Source organism: Acanthopagrus latus, chromosome 8 (genome assembly GCF_904848185.1).
Source record: "Acanthopagrus latus isolate v.2019 chromosome 8, fAcaLat1.1, whole genome shotgun sequence".
NCBI classification, from domain to species: domain Eukaryota; kingdom Metazoa; phylum Chordata; class Actinopteri; order Spariformes; family Sparidae; genus Acanthopagrus; species Acanthopagrus latus.
Window position 1 is genome coordinate 6,870,121 of NC_051046.1, and position 19,008 is coordinate 6,889,128.

At 40.8% G+C, this 19,008-nt stretch overlaps 2 protein-coding genes and 1 long non-coding RNA gene across 11 annotated transcripts; 1 reads left to right on the forward strand and 2 right to left on the reverse strand.

Annotated features, from left to right (window-relative positions):
• The first annotated feature begins 55 nt into the window (after nucleotides 1–55).
• Nucleotides 56–18,748, forward strand: bend7 (BEN domain containing 7). 7 transcript variants are annotated; one of them, XM_037107018.1, is made up of 10 exons: nucleotides 56–610; nucleotides 15,015–15,092; nucleotides 15,182–15,529; nucleotides 15,653–15,769; nucleotides 15,864–16,216; nucleotides 16,622–16,729; nucleotides 16,836–16,953; nucleotides 17,042–17,155; nucleotides 17,330–17,371; nucleotides 17,853–18,748. In XM_037107018.1, the coding sequence occupies exons 2-10, from the start codon at nucleotides 15,035–15,037 to the stop codon at nucleotides 17,909–17,911; spliced, it is 1,317 nt and encodes a 438-aa protein (XP_036962913.1). In that variant the 5' UTR covers nucleotides 56–610; nucleotides 15,015–15,034; the 3' UTR covers nucleotides 17,912–18,748. The 7 variants fall into 7 exon arrangements, with proteins under 7 accessions (XP_036962913.1, XP_036962912.1, XP_036962910.1 ...); XM_037107017.1 differs by lacking the exon at nucleotides 56–610 and adding an exon at nucleotides 10,963–12,412; XM_037107015.1 differs by lacking the exon at nucleotides 56–610 and adding an exon at nucleotides 12,947–13,741.
• prpf18 (PRP18 pre-mRNA processing factor 18 homolog (yeast)) lies at nucleotides 5,610–12,866 on the reverse strand. 3 transcript variants are annotated; one of them, XM_037107020.1, is made up of 11 exons: nucleotides 12,665–12,866; nucleotides 10,870–10,947; nucleotides 10,605–10,631; nucleotides 9,197–9,298; nucleotides 8,985–9,098; nucleotides 8,620–8,766; nucleotides 8,386–8,454; nucleotides 7,961–8,101; nucleotides 7,785–7,856; nucleotides 7,539–7,694; nucleotides 5,610–6,164 (listed from the first exon to the last, which is right to left on the reverse strand). In XM_037107020.1, the coding sequence occupies exons 1-11, from the start codon at nucleotides 12,728–12,730 to the stop codon at nucleotides 6,084–6,086; spliced, it is 1,053 nt and encodes a 350-aa protein (XP_036962915.1). In that variant the 5' UTR covers nucleotides 12,731–12,866; the 3' UTR covers nucleotides 5,610–6,083. The 3 variants fall into 3 exon arrangements, with proteins under 3 accessions (XP_036962915.1, XP_036962917.1, XP_036962918.1); XM_037107022.1 differs by lacking the exon at nucleotides 10,605–10,631 and having other exon boundaries at nucleotides 12,665–12,864; XM_037107023.1 differs by lacking the exons at nucleotides 10,870–10,947; nucleotides 12,665–12,866 and having other exon boundaries at nucleotides 10,490–10,612.
• LOC119024331 lies at nucleotides 14,057–14,435 on the reverse strand. The gene is made up of 2 exons (XR_005076448.1): nucleotides 14,302–14,435; nucleotides 14,057–14,197 (listed from the first exon to the last, which is right to left on the reverse strand). It is a non-coding gene; the product is annotated as an uncharacterized LOC119024331 (long non-coding RNA).
• Nucleotides 18,749–19,008: the final 260 nt, after the last annotated feature.

A 19,008-nucleotide genomic window follows, 5' to 3' on the forward strand; every position in this document is an offset into this window, starting at 1 on the left:
CTCTCTCTCTCTCCCCCAACCTCTCTCTCTAGTCTGAAGTGGAGGTGTGTGTGTGTGTGTGTGTGTGTGTGTGTCCGAGGAGCGTCAGCAAAAAAAAAAAAAGGGGAAAAAAAGGAGCAGTTCAATGTATCAGCAGTCCGCGCGTAAAGGTTTAAATATTTCCCAAAGTGCCAGGACTTCATCAAGTCAACAGAAACCAGACCGTCGGCATGCGATTCACCACCTCCCCCCCCCTTTTTTTTTCTCATGAAATCCAATAGATGCGTAGCAGCAAACTGCAGGGCCTGGACAATGTGCTTTGGTTTTACTCTGAGAAACTATTGATTTACTGTTGCTAAAACAAGAGAGGTCGATTCCATCTCTGCCTCTCTCTCTCTCTCTCTCTCTCTCTCTCTCCCACATATACACCCAAGGACAGCTGCACAGCCAGCCTGCCATATAATCCCAAAGGACTGATTACAAACTGTGAAGACATCTACTGTTATTTTTCCGACAATAACGTCCCCTCCTGGGAATAAGAGCACTCCTGCTCCTGCTGCACATCCTCTCTCATCTCTCTGGATCCCCTGTGAGCCATGTTGATCACAATCTCTGTCTGATGTGGTTTCAGGTATTTTCCTTATAATTCAATTCAATCATTTTGCGCTGCTGCAATTATTATGACAAAACGAGGAATTAACAACAGGAAAAAGGTTTTTACACACTGAAGTGTGTGTACAGGTCTTGGGGAGTGCTGCTGCAAACAGCAAAAAAAAAGTAGCATGAAGTGTTTTTGTTGAAGCTGCATGAGGTCTCAGTGGCTAAGATGCATTGTGGGTAATGTAGGCAGAATGTCTGGGAATGAGTGGATCTAAACCAGCAATGTTGTAGAAGAGCAATGCTACACCAATGGCCTGCTTTAAAAAAAAAACATAAAACAGGAGACTACATTACCCATAATATAACTTGACATCACTGGAAGCAATTTACGAGATTTCATGCAGCCTCCTCTGCAGCCACACAAGGATTTCGACTTATTGTTTGATTAGGGTGGAGTTTCCCTTTAATAGAATAAAACAGATCATGAAAAAGATAAATGAACACACCTATAAATATATACAGCACATATGTATTTCATTATGTTTACACACATATATATTCTTATACAATTCACATAAAGCAGCCAGAAATGTGGGCCTTTTTTCAAATTCTGGGAAGAATTATTCCCTAAATCGTGTGTGTGTGTGTGTGTGTGTGTGTGTGTGTGTCGTGTTGAGAAGTCCACCTGTCCTCTCTCAGCTAAAAGAAGCAGTGGCGACGAATACACTTCACCATGGTGATGGCTCCTCAGAGGTCTAGGTCCAGTTTATATGAAAAGCTGCATTCATGCGGTGCTGCTGCTGCTGCTGCTGCTGCTGCTGTAAATGGATTGTAATGGAGCATTGAGAGCAGTACAACAGAGACGATGATGATGATGATGATGATGATGATGATGAAGTGACGCCGCTCTTCATTTTTATTCAACTTATTTCTGCACTGTGATGGACAAGTGTTTTATGCAAACCTCTCCCTTTGCTTTTATCTTGTAATGTCCATTTTTAACATTAGAGCTTCATTTATTTTTTTGTGATGAGCTGAGGCACACGTTCACTCAATTTTGTCTTTTTTGCCTATTTCTACGTATCTTATTACGTATCTGTTCTTATATTCTATGCAGCGTAGCACTGTAGGGACCTGATACGATTGAGAGAGTGACAGTAAATTCTACCTCATAAACAAATGTCAAATAAAGAAGCAGCATATTGTGTTAAATACGAACAGCGTTCTGTCACCACCCTTCATTTCCCTCCTCTGGGCTCTGCTGTCACCTCTGAATGACCCCAATGCATCACATTCATCAGAAGGTTTAGCATTTTAACTAATGCTCTGACCTTTAAGCCCCATTCGAGGCCTGCTAATAAAATGAGCACTTTAAAGGTGGTGATGACATCGATTTAGTTAAGTGGCTCCTGATATAAGCCAAAGCCTTCACAGGAGACCGACAGAGAGGTTCATATTGAATATTTTTGCCTCAGCATCTATGACTATGACAGACAGGTGTGCAAATCCACAAATCCACTCAAATTGCCAGGGATCTAGAGAGAAGGCGAGGGGAGGAAGGCAAACACACACACATTGAAAGAGGAAGGAGACATGTTGGTGTGAAACGTCATGCCTCCACCGGTAATTGGTTTCCACCTCTGCAGGTGCCTGGCAACGATCGTACTGTCCAGCCAGTCAGATAAAAAGAGAAAAGAAGCTCTAATTACAGTTCAGACCTGCAAGCTGCCACGCAACCGCAGACGAGGCATTTCCATGGAAATGAATGGAGAGTGGTCACCTGGAAACAAAATGATGGGCTGAAATATTCCACAATGATGCACTGATGATCATTTCATCAAACCAAAGTGTTTTCTTTATCTTAGCACAGACTGAATGTACAGGACAGCTTGGTAAAAGCACAACTTGCTCAATGCGTTTACAACCTGTCGATATACTTCTACATGTTTGTTTACTCCAGTCGAGGTTCGTTGGATAGTATCTCACCTCCCCCCCAGTTCCTCCTCACATAATGCTCCATGAAAGAATACACTAGAAAACAATTAAGTGACGCCTTTGCTTTGATTTCCACATTGCCATGCTAATATATGCAGCTACACAGGAGCGATGGAGGATAATCCTTCCACGAAGCCTGGGGATTTGAATGTGTTAATGGCACTGAGTGGATCCCTCACACATCCTCCTCCGACACAATCCTACAGCTGAACAAAAGGAGCACAGTGAGCTTGTGTTGTTTTTGTTTTTTTTAATCAGTTTGCCAACATCTTATGGACAGTAACGGGGCGAGGCATAGATCTGAGGTCATTAGAGAGAAAAAGAAACAAAAAAACAAATTAGGCCCACGCATAATGAAGACAAACCCTCATTGTTGTCAGGGAGTTCAGGCGGTATTTAATCAGCATATCCACATAGAGGGCCACTGCCAGAAGAAAGAGATGAGGCCACCAATTAGTTTGCAGTCTTTTAAAAAACAAAGCTTTGAATTGTTCGGACAAGTTGGAGTTGAAAGAAGAGGACAATCGATGGGAGAGAGGGACAATGACCAAGCATGAATCAGAACATCGTGTTTTGTGGTTTAAAACGTGAACAGAGGAATTCACAGCAACACATCAGCGTATCAGTGTTGGGAGCAAAACGTCCGACACGCAGCACTTTGTGACTGAGGCATCAAGTGCTCATATAGTTTCAGCATATTATCTGCGTACCATAATGTTTTATTTGAGACATCTTAGGCAATTTCTATCTGATGTCGCTGACCTCAACATTGCCTCTTTTTGCAGCTTTTGCCCCATAAATCATCACTTTTCTTAATAATGGTGCGTATTTGCTGCCCCGGCTATGGCCACAAAACAAAACTCTACTTGGATCACCAATTTTGGCAGGACACAAAGTATACACGTTGATTTCAGGGTGTAAAGGTTGCTATAGCTTGGAAACTGTGACAACATCCTCTTTATGTTTTCTGGAATTACATGACTGTTATTCATTGGATTTAATTAATTCAATTTGAGAGAGCAATTAGCCAGGACAGCCCTATGTGGGGCCTGTGGGCTAACTCTGGCCCACCAGATGTTTCTAGCAAAAAAAAAAAAAAGAAAAAAGAAAGAAAGCTTCTCTGTTCATGCTTTTTCATTTTTATGAGGTAAAAATTTACGATCCATTATGATTTACTTCTCATGACCTGAGCACGGCAGGCGGAGTGACATTTTGCACATGAAGTCAGTCAGGTAAAAAAAGCGTTACATCCTTGTGTCATTTTGCATCTTAACAACACAATACTTGCTTGATTTTGGCCCAGCACTAAGTTTCAGGTTTGGGAAAACATTTGGGATCGGTGTACTCCCACTGACGGCTACGTAAAGCAAGAATGTAGAAGACAGAATTACTCAACATGTGGCAGGACAACATGTTAGGAAACATGCCACTGGGAGGACAGCAAGCAAGTTTGTTTGCATTTTACAACTGAAATCCTCACATTCTCCAGAGTTTTGACAGCCTGATAATTGTTTTCACTCTCTGCATGGTTCCAGAGGCTGGCTCCATGTCTGATAATAAACATCAGGGTTTATACAAAGAGTGGACAAAGTTTCATGCTGCACACATGAAGCACATAATACCCAGCTTATCTACTCACGTACACTCTCTTCAAACACAATGAAAATAATGGAGACATATTTCACAGTAGCACTTGCTATGACCATGCAAACCCTGAGCCTTCGTTGTATCTAAAATCCAATGCATTTTAGTTGTTTTCTTTGCAGGCAGCCAATTTCTCCCTTGTACATCCACAATTACTCCCTCTCTGTTTTTTTTTGTTTCGAAGCCAGACATGACGTCCACACTGCCCGCTGTATCAGCATGTGTTCTGGACTGATGAGTTACATCTGCCAAAGCGCCACAATGGGTTTCTCATGGCCTTGTCTCACCAAACACTGTGCCATGGTGTGCTGATGGTTTCATTAATCTTCCAATGGTTCCTCTGCACGCTCAAAATGAATTTTGTGGGTTTATTGGGTTTAGAAATTTAATTTAGCCCCCCCCCCCCTTTTAATCTCTAGGATGTCAACCCAAAATGAAATATTTCCTCCCTAGTCTGGGAGATAACAGAACCCGCATTAACTCCCAGGTGCGATACCAGGCAAGGTTCTTTGTTAATTTACAGTGAACAGCAAATACTTTCCATTGGAGCATTCATTCAAGGCCTTGGTTAAGCAAACGTTGCAGCTGACAGCGTCAGGACAGATTAGACTGGACAAAAGCCAACATATTTAGCATACTTTATCTGAAGGACAGGCAGATAAATGACCCCGTCCACGGCCAAATGTAATAACTTCGAAGGTAAATTCATACTGTTGAGTTCCAAATGTTCTGTGCCTTTACTGTTGAATATTTTTCTTCTTCGCTGTGTGCTACACATTGCTACTGAAAATGTGAGATTATAGAGGAAAACCCAGCTTTGGTTCACAGGTTTTGCGCTGCCAACTGTCAACCCTTCCAGCTGAGTCTCAAGTAGTGACGTGCTCAGAGCTGACGGACTGAAACTGTGCTGACGTGGGCTCAGGCAGCCGAGAACACACGATGACCACAAGGAATAGATCAGATCACCATGGTTACTCAGTGTAATAAGGTCAATGTGAGACGCTGGGTGTTACCATCTTAGCAAACTACTGGAAGGTTTCCATCTGCAGTCACTTACTGCAAATCTGGATTCTTGGATCTCTGTCCAGTGCAGCACATACAGCAATAGCTGACTGATTCCTTGATGGGCTACTTTCATCTTACTAGCGCATTCTTAATGGGTGTATTAGTCACACAGCAGGCAATCCAAAATATAACCGAAGCATGTTATGGCACATTTACAGAGAGTCCTATTAGAAACTGTGTCAATGCAGATACATTTTCTAATGAAAAAAACTATTATGGCTAAAAATAGTGCTATTCACTGGTCCAGCCGCAGAAGACAAAAGAGCAAATCTCAACAGTTAAATGGCTGCATTTATACTGAAGAAGGAACATTTTCACAACACAACTGGTACCAAAAAAAACAACCTTTATTTCTTTACCAAGATAGTACAGTGACGCAGTAAGTGGATTAAAAATATGCTGAAAACATGAAAACATCCACACTACAGTGATTCTGCACTGATATTAGAATGCCAACGAAAGATAAAAAGAATAAAGCTGTATCTGAAATATCTCAGGTGTAATAGAACTCACACATCTGGTTCTTCCTTGGCAAATTACACTTTTTCCTACCACATCATGAAAATAAGTCTTCAAAGAAAGTATGTTAGCCCACGTTAAGAGAACAACATATGTTTCGAGCAACAAGGGTTTGGACTTAAACCAGAAACAAACATGATCTTAAGAAAGGTGCATCCATATCTAAGAGGAGCGAGATAAGACCCAAATGGTTGAAGAATGTTTAAGTCATCAAAAGGTCTTGCTCACACAAATTCTGTTTGAATTACAGGGTTCAGACAGTTATCCTCCACAAAATACATTTAAAGAGCGTTGTACTCGACGCACTTTGATGGATCAGTCGTGAAGTGTTTCTGGCAGATAGTCATTAGCCTCTTCAGTCCCTGAAGAAAGACAAATTAATAAAACAAGGTGAGGAAATTAAGTCGAAATGTATAAAAAGTTTCTTTTCGAGATATTTAGCCTTTTTAGAACTATTAACAATGTGTTAATATCATGATTACAATGTTTCAGGAGGTGGACGCACTGATATATAACATCATCTGTTGAATAGTTCACTGCATATGACCAGACAACAACCCTGACTACAGAAAAATCAGCTGTCAGTTTAATTCACCTTTATAACATACGACAAATGGCAATTTAAGCAGGCGTCATGACTGTGTATCAAAAAGAATAATGCAGCCAAAATTTGCATTCCCTACATGCCAATATCCACTGTGTTGGCAGGTTTCAACAAAGGAACCGTCTCCCATGGATACCAGTCATATAATTATGTGTGTGGCTTCAGTATGAAGAGTCAATCTGCCTCCCTGATGTTAATAACAGAGTACTTCCACATAGACCTGATAAGGAGAGAATAGTGCACCTCTACTTAAGTAATCAAAATAACAATGGGAATAAAAATGATTTTAATTTGTAGTGCGATACACAATAGCCTGAATCTGGCATTTCATAACCTTAATGAGAAATTATGCTCAGGTGCTTTGTCACTGTGCAGGGGGCATTCGTTAATGTTTCATAATACCAATGCTTTTCCATTCACACTGTTAAAGTTTAACTGTGGAATGTGAGCACATGGTATCCAACATGTCACGGGTTTAATTTAGAAGTCATGCAAACATTTAAATGATTAGATTCCTGCCGTGTCAGGTTAATTGTCTTGCAATCATTAGTTGCTCGGATGTGTATTTGTAGGGATGACTATTGCTACTCTCAAAATAAACCCACTGCCCTGAGGGAGGAAGCACAGAGCACTGAGGAGCACAAGGGCTCACTTTGGGAAAAGCCTGATCCCTGCGGCCATAGCTGCCCTAAATAATAGACCTCGTTGAAGAGGCCAGAGTGTAGATTGTAATCGCTCTTTTGAATCAAGTGTTTTTACTGAATGTTGTTGTATGTACTGTTTTTACATACTTTATCTAGTGGGTACTGTGTAACAGATGCTGTGTTTCTTTCACAGCACCGGTAAGGTAAGGTAATTTCCCCTTGGTATAATAAAGTCAAAGTCTAAATATTAACATAATGAGATTTTTGAAAATCATCTGTAACCGTGGATATAATGATTAAGTGGATCAAAGCAAGTATCAACTCAAGTAGAACAGTCTGATAAGATAAGAAAATGACATCACCGCTACTGTAACGCAGCCAAAGGACAACACATATGCCATGTCACGATAAAATTATATCACAAATCTCAGACAAAATATACTCTCCTATCATGATAACGATATGATGTCTATATCACACAGTCTCACCTGGATGTATTTTCTCTGCGTCTCGTCGTTGAGAACGTGAGCCACGTGTTTGGAGAAGATCTTCTCTCTCCCAGTACGGGCGTGGATACCCACCATTGTCACACCGATGGGCCAGGGAGCATTACCGATGGCCATCTGCAGATAGGCATCATTTGCCTGGATAAAGTGTTGCATAAAGTTAATTAATATGTCATTTAATAAAGGGGCTAAAAGAGTCAAAAACACTGTTTACAGTTAAACACATACCTTGACATATTCTCTCTCCAACATGAATTTGATGATGTCTGTGATTGATTCTTTGATGTCAGCTGGTAAATTCTGAAAGGAGTAGAAGGGAAATTATAACTATGAGAAAAAAAGACACTCATATATAAACACAGACACAGAAACATCCCTGTAGCTCGTTTTACTATATCTGGTACCTTCTTCTTGAGCTTCCTGAACAGAGGTTTCAGGTAGGACTCAGTCTGTGAGTGGGTCGCACTGGCCACCTTGCCCTGAACGCCACGCTTCACATGGTCCTCTCTGCTGTTCAGATCTTTGGCCCAAACGCCAAGAAGAAACTAGAATACAACAGAAATATGGCTATTAACAAAATATTACAAATAATTAAAATAGTGTCAGACACATGATTGAAATACACAAGAAAACACATCCAAATAAATTAATTATTTACATTTTTTCATCTATTTTACAATGACACATCACTATAACAACAAAGCAAAGAAATACTGTACATTAATGACTAACATTCACAACATGACCAGCAGCCACTGAAGTGGTGTAAACATTCTTTATCCAACAGCTCCCTCTAGACCAAAAGCAGAGCATTATTGTCTTGCCTTACCCTCAAAAACTTGTGAATGAGATCCATGTCCCCATCATCATCTCCTGTGCCCAGGGTTTTACCGAGAGCCTAAAAGAGAATTTCATTCATCAGAATCAACCTCAGTCATAACTTACTACATATAATAAGGATGCTGAACACACTTTAGAAAAAGTTAAAGCTGTTCCCAAAATGTGTAAATAGTTATCAATAAATAACAAAACAAAACCCGACCCTGATAACTACACACTGTACCTCCAGTTCTTCAATAGTTGTGTTTTCCTCGTGTACTTTCAGGTCATGCTGTTTGTCCACTTCCCCTGACTCTGTTCCTCCAACAATCTCATTCTGATACTGCAGGTCAATCTTGTCCATTGCAGCTTTGAGGTCATTCCTCAAGCCCTGTACACAGAGGCAGGATTATAACAGTGTCAATCAACATACACCAAGCTTAAAACAATCACATCCAGCTTCATTTGCTCAAGAACATGTGAATAGGTCAGGCATCACAATGGTAGTGACATACATTTGAGGACATGCACTTTTAAAAATAAATAGATCATGACATTACTTTTTAGGCAAATCTCCCATCCCAAAAACCATGACAGACTCATTCCTACCTTGTTTACTTCTGGTGTCAGAATCTCAATCTTCCTGAGTCTCTGGAAGGCATCATAGTCGGACTCTCCAAACAGTCTGATTGGTTCTCCTCGCTCTCTAAGACGTCGTATTACCTACACAAGCACGGTGACGTAAAAAAAAAAACATTAAACTTGTGATGTGATATGAAATATTACTATGACGAAAGTGGCAATATCTCATGTTGACTCACTTCCTGTCGTGACAGTGTCATCGGCAGCTTCTCTTCTGTTAGTTCCAGTTCTAACACTGGATTAGCTGAGGTGGATGGCTCATCTTCTACCTTCTTATCAATCTTCAGTGAAATGTGGAGGGAAAAGACATATGTTTGAGTTATTGGAGGGATGTAGAAGTAATATATAAAAGGTCAAGGATGTACAACTGGGATGTGCGAAAAGAATCTGCAATGTCCTCATGAGAATCAAAGCGGATGTGAGTTACTGATACATCTGGATTGCACACATTCACATCCCTATCTTACCAGCAGCTCTTCGATAAAGACAAGTCACCTAATAACTTACCACATAAAGCAAGAATAATGAATCATACATTAATCTCACAATTCAGTTGAATCTGAATGCTAGCCGCACCACCTAAAGCCTAAACACAGGCAAACCATAATTTTTGCAACAGGGAAACTTAAATCATGCTTTCATGGGCACATGCATCCCAACACTTTTAGATTGTGGTTTAACGAGCACAATCTAAAAGAACAGACACAAACTGATTCCAAAAAGCTTTCCAAAAAATGTCCCTTGCTCAAATAAACACAGTATATTGCAGGTATGCAAAAAGCACAGCTTGATAAGTTTGACAGGTTAAGCCTTGCAAAAAGTAGAACATAAACAGAGCAACTCAATGCAAACTAGTGACACAAAACCAGGGAAAACTTATAGTTGGTCTAGATGTTAAAGCTGCTGTCACAGATAATGTGCAAAATAAGAAGTGCAGCTTGATCACAGAATTATTCTTTATTTCAGTTCAGTATCCCATGCTGAAATCCACACCATGTCTGTGTCCCACTTTGGCTTTGTGGATTCCTTTCCTTGTTCCCTTGCATTCTGACAAGTGAGTGTTGCTGACTTTGTAAATAGAGTTTCTAACACATTTTAAAGCATGAATATAAACAATGGTGGAGTATTTCAACCACAGTATAATGTGGGTTATTTCTAAAAGATTCATGTAAAGTGTTTATACAGCATGTAATACACAGAATGACAGCAATTGTTTGCCATAGAAAAAAAAATCATGTCTTTTCAAAAATAATAAGGAATTTACCAAGCACAATAAGCAGGAGAGCTAGTGAAAAGTACAATTTCTATAGGACTGATTTAAAATTAATATAGACTTACTGAATGATTTTGTTGTCAGATGCTGAAATTATTGCATTATCTTACTCAGGTTGTGGGCAGGGTAATTTCTAACAACCCATACTGGAAAGTAAAAGATATCTCCACCATGTTATTTTTGCTTTTATCCTGACTACCTTTAGAGGATGAACTTTCAGAAAGGTGCCAAGGAAGCGGAAGCCTCTGGGACACAGTGTGTTTTGTCCTTTTATCATGCATCCTGTCAGCTACTTTCACTGTGCAATCCCATACCTGGCTCTCAGGAGTCTCTCTCTGAACCTACAGATGCAGGCAGCAAAGGCAGGTTGGGGAAAAACAGCACAGTAAACAATGATACAATAACTAAACAACACCCCAGCATCAATGCCTGACCTCATTTTGTTTCCTGGCAAAAGTTTGAACTGCAGTTCTCAAGTGTCAGCTAAACATGAGATAAAACTGAACTGAAGAAAGGCAGTGGTTTAGATGTGTTTGAGAGTGTGAGGGACAGAGAAACAGAGTGATCGTTGTCATTAACCTTATATCCACATCTTCTGTAGTAATCATCTTCTTCCTTGCGTGCAAGATCAGACCTTTTGAAGAATTTTTTGGAATCCTGGAAAAAGAAGGATAACAGACTTGTTTCACCCTTTTAAACAAACTCAACATGAAGCACAATGAAAAGAGGGACATGACATGGTAATGCTCACAACAGACGCCATACACTCCCTCCCTCTTTCTTGTTTTTCATAGGGTATCAATGCTGGTACTGGTGGTGCTGGTGCCAGCAGACGATTATTTATAATTAATCTGATATTGTTAATATTTTGTTTTAGTACTAATAGTCAATCCCACAAAATTGCCACATTATCCATATGGAAGTATTCAGACAAAAATATCATAAACTTTGATTTTGTCACCTGGTTTGAGGTGCTTCTGAGGACATCTTAAAATATCAAGACACATTTAGTCGATCACTATGTAATATAGGAATTCCCAATGCTAAATCGTATGCAACTAGTCTTGTTTCAGTTTCTTTACCTTCAGTCCAGTTAAGACGAGCAAATGCGTGAGATTATATATTGAAAACAGAAGTTGGTCTGATGTTTCCAAAACTCTGGCAATGAAGATGCTGATGAAGGTTTTCAGTCATCCAGGTCATGGTGCTGTGTCGTAGGCAACTGGACTCGTTTCAGTTTCCTGAGGATATTTAACCTCTCATCCAAGAGGCTTTTTCAGTTCTAACTAGCTGGAGAGGAGTTGCAGGCTTTTAAACTCTTTTGGGGTGTTAAGGCCACTAGTGGATCTTTGGTCCAACTAGCCTTAATGAGGTTTGCTAAGGCTAGGTGAGCCCATGTATGAATGGTTAGTAGGCTGTCTGGGGAGGGAACTCAGGACAGCATTGTAGATGGGTGATAAGTGATGCCTTAAGCAACCTCCTCTGTTCAAAGATTGTTGTTCAAGTTTGACATGGATGGATTCCTTTACTCCTTTTTAAACCGTTTTCACTGGACAAGATATTTACATTGTTGTCTTCAACATTGTACAATGTCAGTGGGGAGACAAAACAAACTCTCCATAAACGACAACACAGGAGGGCCAAGTCCTCAGGTCACGACTCTGCTGTCCACTGATGTCTGAGGGACAAAAACCTTCCTTTGAAGACAGCAGTGTAAATCATCTTCAGACAAGACAGATGGTTTTAAAGAGGAGCAAAGTATTCCATCCATGTCAAACTGGAACGACCGTCCACAAACAAGTCCGAAACAGCACCTACAAATGGCTACGAAGCACACTAACACACAAAACTGACACTCATACTGTAATGACAGCGATCAGATATCGATAAGCTTTAGTCCAATCTTTACATCACAGAATAGTTTACAGAATAGAAGCATTTTGTGGCGCATTTTGGAGTTTGGGGTTTGAATCCAAGTGTTCCCACGGGAATCGGCAATCACAGACAATGTATTATTACCGTTAAAGAAATAGATATAATACTTTTATCTCGAGTTTAAAGCAGGCTGTAAGTGAATATCAGCCTATATAATGAAGACCACCTAACGTTGACGCATCGTTACGTAAGCGCTAGCTATTTTTATTTGTCTCACCATGTAACTTTTACTGCCGTTAGCTTAACTGCTACAATCAGCCTTTCTATGTCTAGGACACACGTTAGCTATATCTTGGGGTGGAACGTTCATTTATATATCAATACGCCGATCGATACATATAAAGACATCGATGATTCTGGAAAGACTGAACTGGCTAAAGTCAATGCTAGTCAAGTCACAACAAGCTAACAAAAACAAGCAACGTTAGCATGTACTCACGTCAACAAGCTGCTTGTCTTCGAGGAGTTTCCTTTTCCTTTGAATCTCAGCTTTCAGTATATCCATTTCTGTACGGTAACTGTGTTCGTTACTCGTTTATTTCAACAAATAACCAACAAATAGCCACACATGTAGGACTGTTGCGTAGTACCAACAACAAGACGATTAAACCGGAAGTTGAGCTAGTAAAACCCCATAAGACTTTCAGCGTAAGGGTCCTTAGTTTTTATTTTGTGTTGTTGATTGTTTTCAAAATAAAACTCAAATAAATAACTCGGTTTAACTGACCATATACATATATATATATTTGAGGCTAGCATGGATACAAAAATCAAGCAATCGGCCTAATGAAGCAAATAAGACATCATACTGTATGTGTTGTTCTTTGGATAAACTGAAGATGTATGTATGTAAAATAAATTATCACACCTATATAAAACAGGATGTTGGTAACTATAGTCTACTGAAAGGCAAAGTGAAGATTCATAATGTCTCACTGCTGTTATGTGTAAATATATGGAAAAGTAACATACAGTAAATGGGCATTTCTAATTGATTATTTAAATGTAACAATTCAACATTTGGACATGAACAAGTGAAATAATTTTCAAAGAAATAAACATTGCTTCTATAGCATGTCCAAACGTTACAATATCACTATCTGAATGTACTCTGTTTTTTCTGTCTGTTCTCACCATCTTATGTTGCTTTATTTTGCTGCATTTCTAAAACATGAATGGCTAAATTAAATCCCAAACAGCAGTCTTTCAATAGTAATCATTTTTTGCAAACTGGTGCATAACAGTCTGTGTGAGGACAAAGCTATTCTAGTGGGAGGAGGGAGTGAAAATGAGGAGTGTAGTGGAAAAAAGGACATCAATTAAAATTACCTGCACCTGTCATAAGTGACTCAATACCTCCTATTTCCTGCCAGTGACTCAGAATTTATTCAGTTGCCTCAAGCGAGGTCATGACAGGAGGGAGGGAAAAGCCACCCTGCTCCTGTCTCAGATATGGATATCTACTGCATGTCTGAGGAAACAGTCCCGTCTGCCATGAGAGATATTATTTGTTCTAGTATGTGATATTAGAATGAAAATTCACTACTGATTTACATAAGAGGTGGCCATTGAATCATTTCCTTTTTAAATGTGGAAAAAATGACTCCCTCAAACAAACAAACAAACAAAAAATCAAAGCATTGGAAACCTTAATTATACGCTGATAATTAACAAGACACCAGAATGGAAAGTTTATGTTTCACGTTAGTGCGTCTGTTCACATCGCAGTCCACTGTCTGGACGCTACAGTGGCAAATGTGTGACTCGACCTTTTAGATGAGAACATACCATCAGGTGGCGCAAAGGGATATGTGACGAATTTTTAATATTAAAGTCATTAATTTATTTACATGGCGGGAGGGAAGAACCAGCATCATGCTGGCAGCGGGAATGGATCATACACAGCGTTTACCAAGTGAATGTGGGCTCAGCACGGAGGAAAAGGTTCCGATGACTGAATGTGTAGCGCAGCCTGGGGAGAAATTTAACTGATTAATAAGGCAGACGGACAGTGATCCGCTGAGTGTATCCTAGTCACTGATTTCTGAGGAGCGATTTTTCGACTGCACGACTTACTGTAGACTATAATCACCCCCTTCCCCGAAGATGGAGTTTGGGGAAAGGAAGAGGAGAAGGAAGTCACAGAGCTTTAAACTGATCACGGATGAAGGTAGGCTGCTGAATGAATGCAAGACCTTGCAAGACGCGCGTCTGTGTCTGGGTGTTTGTCTGGCGCTGTGTGCCAGCAGAGACGACTCTGTAAACAAAAGCGATGGCCACGACAATGCCCATAGTCTGCGCCTCGGCTTCCACCGGCTGCTTTCTCTTATTAATCAAGTCTTACATTGAAAGAAAAAAAAATCTTCCGGGGCATCAGGTTTTACATAGATTTAAAAAATGAATGAAGTCAACGAATAGTCAAAAATGTAAAAAAATAAAAAATAAAAAATGAAAGAAATCCGATGCCGTGTTCTGAACATGCAACATGCAGCTCGAATTGTTCACTTTCTGCTGAGGCTATTCGCTCTAGGCCACCTCTCTACACTACACTACTTCATACCACCTACAGGTGGTGGTTTCTGCATGGGATGGAGGGGGTGGTGCTGGTGCTGCTGATGGTGCTGGTGCTGGTGGGGGGGTGTTCTGCTTTGGTTGACATCACTGCAGAAGCTTCAGCGTTAGAATGCAAAAGGCTGCAATCATTCCTCAAATGTGTGACACGGGTCTTATTGTGACATTAAGATTTCACATCATCGCTCCCCTGGTTTTTTTTTGTTTGTGTCTTGCAGATTCTGACCCTTCGTATGCGATGAATTCCGGCTGCAAAGATGCCAACGGAGAGCGCAGAGACGCTGCTGTGCCGGACGGTATGTGCCATTGTAAGGATTCTTATTTCTATGACTTATCTCATCCAGATGTCACTAATTAAACCGCTCTCTTCTCTCCCCCTGTGTAGTTTGGGTGGGGGATGAGGGCATGGAGATCAAGAGGCAAATCACAGGGATGATGAGGCTGCTGAGTGATAAGACAGGCAGGGTGTATCAGCGCGCAGGAGCAGAGCAAGACAGCTTCACAAAGGAGCCCCAGGAAAGGCATCCGACCTGGGGACAACAGGCTGCACCTTTATCTCTCGTATCAGAGGATCACCAGAGCAACAGCTGGAGCCCTGCTGGGGAGCCCGGGCCTTCACCTTCATCCACATCCACCCCCATCCCCAACGGCCCAGTCTGTGGCCAGTACAGCACCCGCTCCAAAGCCATGAGGATCCTAAATAACACCAAGGATCTGATCAAAGTGAATGATGGTAGGGTACCAAAAGCATGTGTGAAGAAAATTAAGGCAACAGACTAAAGTTAGATAAATGTTTTGTGTGTGTGCACGTTCATCTAGACAATCACTAACCAACGCACACCTGACTCTCCATCAGATGTAGTCCCTCCTGCTGTACCAGAAGCCCCCTGCTGCATGTGTAACTGTAAGGGCACCTTGCAGGCTATTTTGCAGGAAATGAGAGCCATGAGGAGGCTGATGCAGACTCAAAAAGGTCAGTGAATGAGCACAAACATTGTCACACTCTGCAAAAGTGAGAAAAAGACAGACAGACAGGAAAAATATAATGTGTTACTGCCTTTTTCTAGCATCCTTGGAAAGACAAGAACTCACAGCATCACCATGCCAACCTCGTCTTTGTCCAGGCCCCATTCCTCGCTGTAGGCCCCGCAAGAGGAGGCCGATCTATAAAGTGGCGCCGCTCACTGTGTCTAGTGCTAGAAGAGCTTCTCCTGGCCCTCCGGAGACATCGCCACTTATAGCTGCACCTGCAGAAACTGGAAAGGGCAAAGATTGTGAGAAAGAGCAAGACTCATCTACCCACAACTGTCACCCAGGCTCCTCCGGGGTTTCTGTGCTGCCACCACAGAACAAGCCAGCGACTGTCAACAGCACACACAGCACTCTGCTGAACCAGCTGAGGGAACCACAGTCGTTAGAGGTAATGTTCACATGGCCAGGTGTGTTTCTGCACCGCTCTACCACAGAAACAGTATTCAAGATTTTGAGCTCATATTTCTGATGAAATAACCCTCTAAATGTATTTTACTGCCTATTTAGACTGAGAAGGAATATGATTCTCTTTTTACATTTTAACTCAGCAAAATATGTCACAACACCTCAGTGGATGTTGTAACATGTCTTAAATTCATCATGCAACCTTAAGTTTCTTTCAGATTTCTTGAAAGAGGTACAGAACTAAGACCAATTTTTCTATTCCACTTGTAAAATCGCTCTCTCTTAAGCACCTCAGTCCTCCAGGATCCAAAGTCATGCTTTGTTTTGATGTACCATTTGCCCATAACTCTTCACAAGTGGTACTATGTGTTACTTGATTGTTCATCAGTCTGAGGTGCGTCTGGCAGAGGATCATGACGTGTTCATCTCAAAGGCTCAGCTGGACTCCATTCTGGTCAACTATACACGCTCTGGCAGCCTGCTGTTCAGGAAACTGGTGTGGTTACCTCCATTTTGTTTTAAAAATCACTCAAATATTTTTATATGTCATTAATTAGCAACAATCTCCGAAGGCTCAGCAGTGTTTTCACCTCTGTGTTCAGGTGTGTGCCTTCTTCGACGATGCCACCCTGGCTAACTCCTTGCCAAATGGTAAAAGGAAGAGAGGGCTCAATGATAACCGCAAGGGCTTGGACCAGAACATCGTGGGTGCCATTAAAGGTATATGTGGGAGAGAAAAATATAAGAGATTTAATCTGTCTTTGTGTGAAAGAGGATGCATTAATGAAGCTGTGTGGACTGTGTTCAGTGTTTACAGAGAAATACTGCACTGAACACAGAATAGAGAAGTTGCCCGGGCCACGAGACTGGGTTCAGATCCTTCAAGACCAGATCAAACTTGCCAGAAGGAGACTGAAAAGAGGTACGGTTATAGCCTACTGCCAAGTTATTTAACCTATTTTCCTTGTTTTATTGAAGTAGCTTATAGTGTATACTTTTATTTTTTTATCTAATGTCCTTCTTCAACCAGTTCAGTCTGTGTCCCAGTCTAAGAGGACCTTCTGTGGTGAACCTTGTTTTTCTTTTGGCTCCTCAGATGCTGCAGAAGCAGAGGAAGTCTTAAATGGACCGTCCACAAGTATGAATCTCATATTTACAGTAAATGTTCACACAGATAATGCTCATACACGTTATCATAGCTGTCCACTTTTTGTCTTTTCTGTGTCTGCACCTTTCCCCTACTGTCAGCGCCACATCTTACAACATCTTTCCATCAGCCTCCCTCTAAGCTCACAGCGTCGTTACCTCTCACCACTTCGCTGTCACAACACACACAGATGCACGCACACACACACAGATGCACGCACACACACACACAAACTGGTGTTTCGCATCGGCTCACATGTCTTTGTCACGCTGCCGCTTTGACATTTGACATTCTCACGCAGCTTTCCAAAATGTCAGCTAATTATCTTCACACCATGCACCATACCCCTTCTTTCACCTCCTTCTGGCTGTCTGAAAAGCATTTTACGTTCTGCTGTCTCAGTGTTTTTGTGTCTTGGGGGAAGGCTTGAGAATGAACGTCGTCTCTTCCCTCCTTTTTTTTTTTTTTTTAGGTTGTGACTACAACAAGCCGGCTGGTGTGAAGGGGGCAGTGGTGAACATGACGGGTTGATTCAAGGGCTGCCACAATGGCCTTACTGCAGATGTGCTGATTGTCTTCATTACTTCTCTAACTTGATGCATTTTGCCACTTTAGCTCTGTGTTATGGATATTAAGGGTGGTGGGAAAAAACCCAATAGGACCAAATGAAGGAGACGCCTGCGTAACGATATCCTCTCACACACATGTAAACACACTCCAGCTTTTGTGATTCTTAAGACTTTTCATGGGACTCATACTGGGACCTGGGATAGACATTAAACTATACCATTGTTAAAAATGTCAAGCCATGTTCATGTTTAAAGGCGACTTACTGTTTACATCATAGGCTATAGCTTTAAAATGCCTAGTTCTCATGTGTCACTACACGGGGGAGTCCGAATCGAGACAAAGTACTGTAACAGTATAACATTCATATATTTTGCACAAATTATTAAGGGAAGTTGTCCATTGTTGATTGTGCCTTTTAAGTGAGCAGTACTTTAATGGGTGTTATGTGCATGTCCACCTCAATTACAAACTACATCCAAAAGTAAACAATTGACGGGTTTTTAAGCCAATTTCTCTAATTAAAATAGGTGGATAGGCCACATCTGGCTGAAAATATATAAATATACAGTCTTCTATGTTTGTTTTCATTATTAGACTTTCTAGGCTATGCATATCAGTGCTATTGTCGTTAATACTGTGATGGAATTAAAGCATTTTTTAATTTTATTTCTGCTCACTGTGCACACGAAATGAGTAACTGTTTCCATTACTGAATATGTTTTCTTGACTATTTCTGTTTTATGTAATTTCTCCACATACTCGTCATTAAAATCAAGAAAATAAATGACAAAAACTCCACATGTTGTCGAATGTCTTCCTGAAACATCCATTAGGCCTGAAAAATAATGAAAAATTGTGCTGTTGTAATGTAACAACATATTTGTTGCAACATTAATATTATTATACCTAAAGATAAGCTCAAAGTTTATAAATCTTACAGCCTTTTAGGTGCCTACACTTTCAGTCTGGCCATGATATGTAGTTGTGGGTGCAATTGGAGGGAAAACAGTAAATTAAAGGTACACTCCATTGTAGAGATTTTGTTGCCAGACTTCACA